The sequence below is a fragment of the Gigantopelta aegis genome, chromosome 8, assembly GCF_016097555.1.
Source record: "Gigantopelta aegis isolate Gae_Host chromosome 8, Gae_host_genome, whole genome shotgun sequence".
In the NCBI taxonomy this organism is placed as follows: domain Eukaryota; kingdom Metazoa; phylum Mollusca; class Gastropoda; order Neomphalida; family Peltospiridae; genus Gigantopelta; species Gigantopelta aegis.
In genome coordinates this window covers 32,673,065-32,684,041 of record NC_054706.1, presented here as the reverse complement: position 1 = coordinate 32,684,041, position 10,977 = coordinate 32,673,065, and the positions used below count along the sequence as shown (strand labels likewise).

The window sequence follows — 10,977 nt, the reverse complement described above, 5'->3', positions numbered from 1 at the left end:
CTATGCCAGGTCTAGAGCATTTGCTTGATCAAAAGCTGTACTAAGATCTAGTTGCTTGTTTTCCAGAAGTCGTTGACGAATTAGTGGAGAGGAAATCCCATTAATAAAAGCATCTCGAATTAGTTCTTCACGATATTGCTCTGCATTGACAGGTTTGAGATTACAATCCCTACTGAGCTTTCTTAATTCTTGTAGGAATTCACTCAAGGTTTCACCAGACTGTTGTCGTCTGGTTGCAAGCAAATGGCGAGCGAATATTTCATTTGGTGGCTTAATATACAAATTCGTCAGTGTTGTAATAGCAGTATCATAATCATTGCAGTCTTCAATGTATTCATAAACATTATGACTCACGTAATTGATCAGAGTTCTGTACTTGTTAGGAGCATGATCACCACATTCGTCGATGAAATTTGTGAATGTCCGATGCCAGTGTTTCCATTCTTTTGCAGCGGTGGGAGAATTTGGGTCTAAGTCGAGACGAGCAGGTTTCAAGAGAGTGTCCATGATAAACAGTTAATTAAATTGTTGTATCCAATGTAGGCTTTAATTAACTGTAAACTTACATAATGGAAAGAAATAAACATTCAACCCATAATACCACATTACCAATATGGCGGTCCCACCGGTGCTAAGTTATTTGGAACTACCGGTGCAACGTAATTAATGTCCCATATTATAAGATAAAAATGTTACGTCAGTATGTAGTTCTGTTTTTATTGCATACCACATGTATATAATTTAAAACAGTTTAATCAAATAATACAATTTACATCGACTGGAAAGTTTGTTCAATTTTGTGGAATTGAGATGACGCTGGGTGTCATGGCTAGGAATATGACGTCATTCAAGTGAACACGTGAACGATGCATGCGAAAAAACAAATGTTGCATATTGTTTTAGGATTTGTTTTTTTACTCAAGGTGGGATTTAGCTCAGTCGTTTGAGTGCTCGCTTGAGGTGCTTGCATTGCAGGATCGAATCACCTCGGTGGATCCATTCAACTGATTGTTTTTCTCGTTCCAACCATTGCACCACAAGTGGTCAAATGCAATGTCTTTCCACTGATGACCATGTGTCAGAATCACCCAATGTTTGACATCCAATAGCCGATGATTAATTAATCAATTTGTTCTGCTTGTGTCATTAAACAAAACAAACAAACTTCCACTTTTAATCAGTTTGTTACCTTCATCTTAAGTATGTACCTTACCCTTTTACGTATCCAAATGGGTAAGTCCCAGGGATAATTTTAGTTATAAAATGTTTGTTTATCAAAATAACATAATTGCCGTTATGTAATTCTCAACATAATATATATTTTCAACACATACATTCCAGTAAAACTATTTATTACAAATATATAATGCGTCAGACAAAAAACAAAAAAACAAAAACAAAAAACAAAAAAAACCCACCCACTTCAAGTTATTGCAAACTCAGGCCTAGTAGGCCTAATGGTATTTTGAAACTATTAGATAAATGGTGCTAATGCGTAGCAGATTATTGTAGATTATCACTGAATTTCTAACCATAAAAATACACAAAACATTTAGATAAATGTCTTACCACTGAATGTCTAACCAAACATATGCATGAAACAATGAGATAATGACTTATCATTGAATTTCTAACCATAAAAATTCATAAAACGTTTAGATAAGTGGCTTATTACTGAATTTCCAAACATAAAAATTCATAAAACATGTAGATAAGTGGCTTATTACTGAATTTCTAACCATAAAAATACATGAAGGAATTCGATAAAGGCTGCAAATGCTTAGCAGTTTGTGTCTTATCACTGAATGTCTAACCATAAACATATATAAAGCAATCAGATAAATGGCTTATCACTGAATGTCTAACCATAAACATATATAAAGCAATCAGATAAATGGCTTATCACTGAAGTTCTAACTATAAAAATACATTAACTAATTAGATAAATGAATCCCACAAAATGTCCTTTTACGCAAATCCACCACTTGTATTCATAGAAATCGCTTCTGGTCTTGCATTGCATTCTAATAAAAGAGATGAATGAAATATTCAATAAGTATTGCATAGTCTTACCTCTCGTTCTTTTGTGTGTGTGTGCGTGTGTGCGTGTGCGTGCGTATGTTGTCTCAGTCTCTCTGATCTCGGTACCCACTGTGTGTTTGTGGGATCACTGTTTTTTTCCAAAGGCTGGTCTCAAGAAGATTTGATAATTTGCTTGTTTCCGACAATAGCCGACAAATAATTACATTTTTGTTTTTATACAAGGTGATGTGGCGGACACAAGCCTCATTCATCAGCGAATTTCTGTTAGGTAACGTCATGATAAGCTGGAATTGATAGTGCATGTCATCAAAGCTATATTTATTCCAATGAGCTTTGTCCTGGACTAGTTTTGATTTACTTTGAGAGGCCTAATTGTGGCTGTGCTGGAAGGATATACTGTTCAGTAAAGTATCTCCTTGGGAGTGGCTGTCCTCCTATAGACGAGGCACTAGACAGAGATTCATGTAATCAACCACTGTTTTGACAAATACCTATTCGACTCTACATTGTGCAGAGATATGGTCTTTATGACTTTTATTGTTATCGTTTTTAACTATCTTGGTAGATATTTGTCTGAAATATTTTGTAATGCAAAAAAAACAAAAAACAATTATATATAGAACTAATGCACATTTAGGCTCCGGTACATTAGTTTCGGTTATGATAATGGTGTATCAATTTTATATGATTTAGCCAAATAACAGTTGAAATAGTTTAAAATAACTGGCCTCCTTCAGCGTTTTAGTATACGGCGACACCACGTTGAAGGCACCGGTTCTCGACATTCAGCATTTGTTACCAACATATCGTCGTCTTGGGACCCTCAATATTCAGCGTTTGTTACCAACATATCTTCGTCTTGGGATCCTGGGCATTCAGCGTGTGTTACCAAAATATCTTTGTCTTCGGATCCTGGCTTTTTCTTTCTAAAAAACCCACATAATATGCGAAAATTCGTTCTCTCTCTCTCTCTCTCTCTCTCTCTCTCTCTCTCTCTCTCTCTCTCTCTCTCTCTCTCTCTCTCTCTCTCTCTCTCTCTCTCTCTCTCTCTCTGTGTGTGTGTGTGTGTGTGTGTGTGCGCGTGTGTCTGCATAAGAAAGGAATTCTACATAGCAAAATTCTGTTTTAATTATTAAAATCAGATGAAAACGTTCTGAAATATTAAACATTTTGTATAGACATTTATGATTTTTTCCCCCAAAGAACAGTCTTTGAACCGTTTTCTTTAGCAGCAATTCACAGCATTTTGAAACGAAAAACTAGGAAAAAGTAGGTATTTTGAAGAAAAAGTCGGAAAATAGGACAAAGACCAAAAAGTAATAAAAGTAAGTTCGCTGGACAGCCTGCATTTATGAGTCACAAGGTCAATACACGGTCACGATGACCCCTTTGTATGGTACAATTAAAATAAAAGTATATTAACCCAAACTATTTTTTAAAAGGAACACATATTGTGTTAAAATATACCACTTCTATAGCCATGGCAATACAATATAATTTACTTCAATAAATCAAGAAAAATCGTATTTTAAATGACAAAAATAGCATATTAATGTGTGTGTGTATATATATTTATTACACACACACATACACACACAGAGAGAGAGAGAGAGAGAGAGAGAGAGAGAGAGAGAGAGAGAGAGAGAGAGAGAGAGAGAGAGAGAGACAGACAGACAGACAGACAGGCAGAAACACCACAGACACACATACATAACAATTATTCAATATCTAATTTAATATTGGCATGCGCCAGTCTGCTCGGTATTTTTTTTTAATTTGAATGACGATAGTATTCGAATGACGTCACTTTTCACCTCTCTGCAATAAAATAAAGTGGATACATGACACGTCCTTTTTCCGAATGCTAAAAAACATTAAGTGCAAAACTGCTACTGAAAATGTCTTGTTCAGAGATTATTAACGTATCTAACCGTGTTTGTGCAAAATAGTGCAATTTAAAAGTGTACCGTACCGTTACGAAGTATGGCTATGAATTGAAATTACAATAAGATAGGCTGTTTTATTTGGACCTATTGCGTATGAAGCCAAAACGATCTTGCGGCGAGTGCTTGTTGTCAAACTGCTACTCTCTTTTACGGCCCTATGTACAAAATGTCAGCGTCACATCTAGTCAATCCCATTCACTCAGCTCAATCTTTGCTGCTCCGATCAATAATTCAGTAATTATTGTGATTTTTAACACTAAAATAACTGAGTTAATACAAGCTTCGTGCCAAAATCCAACATGTACATTGCTGACGTCTCGTTTCATGTTAGTACCGTAACGCGACATTAACAGAGGCAACATTGATATATAACCTAAGTTATTGTGTGATCATTTGAAATTTATCGGTACCACTATTTAATGAGGACAGCAGGCAAAATCGCTTAGGTGATTACAAAGTTTTGGCTAATTTGCTACTAAAAGTCGAATTGTTATATTTTATTGAATGTCCATACCGTAAAGCAGATTCACAATGTATTCTGTGAGTTTGGCAGTTAAAAGCCACATAAAAAGGAATGACGTGTTGGATATGGGACCATGAAACATTGCATACAGCTATGCATTTTAAGTAAACAATGCAATTTCTGTAAATGTACTCAGTACCATAACGTCAGTACCGTAATATATTTTTTCTGTTGTGGTACTGACACAGTGTTGCAGTACTGACACAGTATTACATAATGACTGACATAATTTTATACTAAATTAGACTGAAATAACTAAAAACAATACCAACTAAAGTATTTACAAGCGCCGTTTCACTTGTCAAAATCTGAAATACAGTATTGTTTTTAAATGGCATGAAACTTGTTATCTATAGTAAATTTACAGCTACCTAACTATAAAAAAATTTTTTGTTGCAGATGATTTTCCTTTACAAAAAAAAAAAGCATTTCATACCCAAAGACAATTGATCAAAAACGATTGGGAACTCTTGGAAACACCAATATTGAGTTGTCATGGGTCTTTGATGAGTACGTCTAAAACACTGACGTGTGCCATTATGTTTCTGTTGAGGTTACCAATATCAAGTACCGGTTTATCAGCTGATATTTTGTGCTTAAGTGACTATGGCAGGTGCCTGCGTTTAAATTTATGGTTTTCAAATTAAATTGCCCGTGAGGGCCAATACAATCAGTTGTAATGTTAGTCAGCAGGCTAATGACACAAGACACAATATAAAAAGTATGTTAGCAAAACTTTATAACTTTAATTAGCATACACACTCAAGCTACACAGTGTAGCAAAATCTTTGATATTGTGTAATAATCTCTCCATCCTCGCCCAACTCCTCGTGTGGAATATTAATAGGAAGATGTTTTTCTACATGTCGCACTGACATTGTTTAACCATGATGTCCAAACAACTTCATATTCACATGATTTTTTAAAAGAAGGAAATGTTGAACTTTCGGCATAAAATAGTTAACATCTCGACAATCAGAATAGCAAATACTCAAACTTGACTGTTTTAGAAGTAGTTTTAGTGGGAGCAGATCTTAACATGTTACGTTACATTCAGGCAGATTTTGATGCTGAATAGGAGTCAGTTCTGGTTAGTGGAATGTATGAAATAAGTGATCTAATCGATTCAAACTGACCTTTTACATTGTGGAGTTAGACCTATGCACTCTCCTTTTGGTATCTATGAATCACAAGAGTAAACTACAAGTAAATCTACATTAACACAGTTAACTTTAAAGGAGGGGGAAGGAATGTTTTATTTAACACAATTTAATACAGTTATATGGAGTCTGATATTATGGTTAAGGGGCATTCTCATTATGGATTAGTCGTACTGACCTATCGCATGCGATCGAATCGTACTGTGAGAACACCTAAATCGGAACAACTTTAGTCTTATACGACAAGTTGTGTCGGAATTGTACTGATTAGAACATGTTCTATTTCTCACGACAAATTGTAAGCTATCAGCCAATCAAATCACATCAAAGTTCAACCGTTCAGTTTTGTCACTTCTGACTTGTTTGGTTTACTTATAAACATGTCAAAATGTTCGGATTTCGTAGGTCCATAAAACATATTATTGTCCAGATGTGGTCAGTAATTGTTTTGGTATATACCATAAGTAAATTGTCTGCTTTCATGTTTTCTTTATTTCAATGGAACTGTATATGCACTTACATTTCCCGCAAAATATTTTTAAACTGACGAGCTTTGTTTGACGTCATGGAATCTTATGATGTAACGTCTTCCCACACACATGATTCAAGTCGCTACGACAAATCGCATGCGACAAGTCGATATGACTAATTGTATAATGAGAACGCCCCTTTAAGAATCACACAGATAATGAGAGAAAATCTGCTGTCAACATGTGAAGGGTTACTTTTTTCAATTAGAAACAAGGAATCTTTTATGTATGGATGAATGAATGGATGAACAACACCCCAACACACACACAAAAATATATATTAGCTAGGGATTTTTTATGTGCATCTCCCCACAGACAGGATATTACATACTACGGCCTTTGGTACACCAGTTGTGGAGCACTGGCTGGAACAAAAAATATCCCAATGGGAGCACCGATGGCAATCGACCCTAGCCCGATTGTGAATGAGGTGAGCGCTTTATCACTGGGCTACATCTCGCCCCTAGTTAACTTTAAATACACATGCATATGTAGATAAATATTTTCGCGAATGGCCGTATATGGAACATGTATTGTACAGGTAGGCATGTTTGCAGTCGATGGGGGATGGGGGAAGAGTGTTAAAAATTAATTTTAATCGAATGGAATTGCTTAATAAACATTTTAATTTACTTATTTTGCTGTTGTTTGGTTCAGTAATTAAATTTGCATAGTATTACAATTTAATTTTCCAATTTTCTTAATTTTTCCTTTAAAAAAGACAAACTTTTAGTAGTGATCTTTGTCAGTACCGTAACGAAAGTCAGTTCCGTAACGTGTAAGTCAGTACTGCAACAGGGAATAAAATCATTCATGTGTGCTCCAATTTCCAAGTATTGATGCAACATCTTGTTTTGAAAGAAATACTTTAATCAATGGTGAAACGTTTTTACTGCAATCAAAGTACCTCAATTATTTTTTTAAACATTCATTTTGCATGTTTTTGTTTTTAAAAAGTGTGATATTTAAATTCATTATTTATTATTTATAGCAATTAGAAAAACAAACCAGAAGTTCAACTTGTAGAAAACCGTTCCATTTTAGTTAGGGATAACAAGTTTTGATGAAGCATATTTTGTTGTTAATTTGTGATTAATTTACAATCATGTTACAGCAATGACAAAATGATCGTGTGACTTTGTTTCGATAAGGTCATTACTTTAATGCAAGAAAGATGTGCTGCTAACACTGACATATGATCCCTTGGTGTTTATTCTATTAATATATATATATATATATATATATATATATATATATATATATATATATAATAGTACAGTCAAAACTGTCATATTTGTATATGATTGAATTCCAGTTGACGAAAACCAACTTTGGCTTAATTACTTTCAAAATATAATTATTCTTATAAACTAGGGTACAAGGGTACACTCAAACAACCTCTTACCTTCTCCAGAAGAACGTGCCCAGTGCCGCGGCTGCAATGACGAACACCACACACAATGTGGCACCGATGGCAGCAATGAACCCATCGTCAACTGACGCACCAGACTCACCTGACTCACCTAATTATAGATATAAAATATACACGAAATAAGCTATATATTTTGGTCATCGGTATAATATGAAGAGAATAAGGCTAATAGTGATTTTTGACAAGGTATACACACCCAGAGTTAAAAATATCTAGCAATGGAACGATGGTAGCCTTTAGTATGTTACCACCCTTTGTATACGCCTACTCTAAGATAAACTGCAATATACATATATATATACACACACACACACACACACACACACATATATACACACATATACATTATTTAATTTTCATAAATGGAGTGACAAAAATATTTATTTTATGTATTACCTAAATAAATATTACGATGTTTAGTGACATAAATTTGAAGGGAATTTAATATGAAATCGAATTAAAGGAATTTATTTCATGTATAAGTATATTTTTTAAATATTGTTAACATTTGTAAACTGTTTATACGACTACAATACCAGTCAGTCATTACTCGATATTCAAATGACGTATGAATATGAGACGCAGTGTCGTTTTGAATGGGAATGACGTTAGATATCCTTACATAAAAATAAACTAGTGGATGACGTGTTTTTTTGTTTTCGGGTGGTTTTTTGTTTTCAGAACTCTCAGTGTAAAGTTGATATTGAAAGGTCTTTGTTTGACCAATGTTGATGCATACGTCCATTCTCGGGTGTTTCCATAGTGTGGTTGCTTGCATGTCAGTAAAGGTAATGTCGCAACCTAATTAATTTACATTAAATGTATACCTAATTTGCAAATTCTGAAAGCATGTGATACAAAAAATATCACATATTTATTACATTGCAAACGATACCTATTATATGATAGCTTCGTCGACTAACAAACGCAATATGTTCGGATCAGCAAATGACATGATTTCTGCATAGTTATGTGTAACATTGTCATATCTATTAATAAAATCAAACATTGTGTTGCCCACCCTAAAATTGATAAAAGTAAGAAAACTGAGATAAATATCACTTAGATAATTTATTACACCGAGAATTGTTTACAGCACAAAGGCACCTGAAATTATGAACAAATGTTTGATTTAATAGGGCGAAAACCTGAAATTGCCATATTACAAATCAAGGCCATGAGACTGAACCTAAATCAAAAACTGATTTCATTCAGTATTTTATAACAACCAGTGGATTAATAAAGACTTGCCGATGGAAAACTTGTTTTCTTAGCCGGAAATTACATTTGTGGTTTATTTTACAAGATTACCCTTGTCTGTTATTTTAAAACAGACAAGGGTCACCATAACGCTGGTCAGAAAACACAGCCTATTATGTATTTTGATAAACCTAGGCATGTTACATGATTCCTTCCAAGTAGAGAAAAACACAATCTTTTCAAATGGTATTAACGAAATGTGTCGTCAGTTTCAGTTTTCTATAAATGATCAGGCACAAAAGGGATGGGTCACTGTATATGTTTATTCTCTGTCAACATCGTAATTAATGTATTGATGTGTGAAATGAATATGATATATTCAGAGATCATCATAAATGGATGCTTCAAAGATAGCTTGGCAATTCAACAAAGCTAATCAACAATAATGAGATTAAAATTTGTGTTTTTGTTAATTTTGTCAACATCGTTAAAGTCAACACCGTAACATTATAGCGTTACAATTTTGATTAAGTGTCTAAATAACCACATGTTCGACAAGAGATAGCTTTAAAATGTATTGAGTTGTCACTAGAAACACATTTCCTTTGTACTCCTATTGTTTTAGCCATTTAATTGTGTGAACGAGTAATTGTGTCCAACATTTTATTTCCGTGGAAACTGGAAGCTTTCTCAAAGTTACTTATTAAAACAAATGAAATATGTTTATGCTCAGTTGTTCTTTACAAGGCTACTTAAAATATGAAGCTGTAAATGTTCATAAAATATATAAAATATTTCGATTTTTTATTAAAACAAAACTAAGTATGTCAACACCGTAACATGCAGCCATTGCGTGTTTGATGAAATATCTAAATAACCATGCATTAGACGTGAAGTAGCTTTATATATATATATATATATATATATATATATATATATATATATGTGAAATAATGTTAAACTGTGCAGGTATCGTTAACCAAACATTCATTTCGTATCCTAATGCCTTTGCCGTTTTAATTACATGAATGTGTAATTCTATCAAAGTTCCGATTTGTTAAGGTACTGGAAGCTCTTTTGTGCGCCCTGAAGCTAAAGCTCAAATATTGTCCAGCTATTTCATTGATTGGTAGTCATTCAGAAAGATGAATCAATAAATGTTCATCAACTTAAAAACATTTTAATATTAAATTATTTATTCATCGTAATTGTAAATGTCAACAAAGTAACTGTTTGTCAACACCGTAACACCCATTTATATAACGATTTACTATCCGATTGAAGCGAAGTATTAAGAAAATGCATATTTGTAACAATATGCGCTACAGCAGGAACGGCGGAAGCAAGTAGACGGGGGGTGGGGGGGGGGGGGGGGGGGGCGATTGAGATCGAGGGCGCAAAGTTTCTAGAGGTTCGGGGGGTATGCTCCCTTGAAAACCAGATGTCCCGAAATGCAATTTCCTGCATATCTGCCTTAAGATTTACTACCAATACTATTTTTGATTCAGAATTATTTCCGGTGGAGTGGGAGCAGATGGGAGGGGTGTGTGTGCTAGATGTGAAGTAGCTTTGAATAGATATGAAATAATTCTAAATTGTACAGAGGTATCGTTAAACACACATTCATTTTGTATATATCCTAATGCCTTTGTCATAATATGCTCTGCGATAAAAGGTTCTTGATTTTTTATGTCATATTTTAATCCATCATTTGTCCACCATCGATATGAGTTATAAACGAGCTTAGTTGTTAAAGAAAAAAAACAAACCCAAACAAATGTATTAACTCATTAATAAACTAGACGTTCCTGATTATATAAACAAACATTAGCAAATGCATCCATTGTAGTTTTCTATCATTCACGTCGTTGCTTCACAATATAATCTTATACAATACATTCCAGTTCTAACATCTGACCCTAACAACGGTCATCTTTGGCAACTGTGAAATGTTTTAGTTTCTGTAGTAAATCCAAAACTTCTCTGTAGCTCGTATCACTCGGGCACTTAATTATAGGTTAAGCCAACACGAACGACTCTGTTTTCTTCAAGACTAATACTTTACGATACTAAGCAATGTAAATGAAACATAACACTATCGTAAACAGTTACGCATAAATCAAATTTAAATTGATGGTTCTAA

General features: G+C 34.1%; 2 protein-coding genes across 3 annotated transcripts in view; both read right to left on the bottom strand.

Annotated features, from left to right (window-relative positions):
- Positions 1–507, bottom strand: LOC121379622. The gene has a single exon (XM_041508270.1). The coding sequence runs from the start codon at positions 505–507 to the stop codon at positions 1–3; it is 507 nt and encodes a 168-aa protein (XP_041364204.1).
- Positions 508–1,335: 828 nt separating this feature from the next.
- The window catches only part of LOC121378798 (protein draper-like), a 46,613-nt gene continuing 36,971 nt past the window's right edge, over positions 1,336–10,977 (bottom strand). Inside the window, exons 8-10 of one of the 2 annotated variants that reach the window (XR_005958765.1) lie at positions 7,608–7,725; positions 2,772–2,969; positions 1,336–2,024 (exon numbers count right to left, since the gene is read on the bottom strand). Coding sequence is in view for 1 of the 2 variants with exons in the window: in XM_041507122.1 (XP_041363056.1) it covers positions 2,867–2,969; positions 7,608–7,725 (221 nt within the window). In the remaining variant the exon portion in view is untranslated. Of the gene's footprint in view, positions 2,970–7,607; positions 7,726–10,977 lie in introns of both variants that reach the window. The other variant, XM_041507122.1, reaches the window with a different exon arrangement.

Bases quoted from the DNA above. Each gene is read 5' to 3' on its own strand.
- LOC121379622 (XM_041508270.1), bottom strand. From the start codon at position 507: ATGGACACTCTCTTGAAACCTGCTCGTCTCGACTTAGACCCAAATTCT.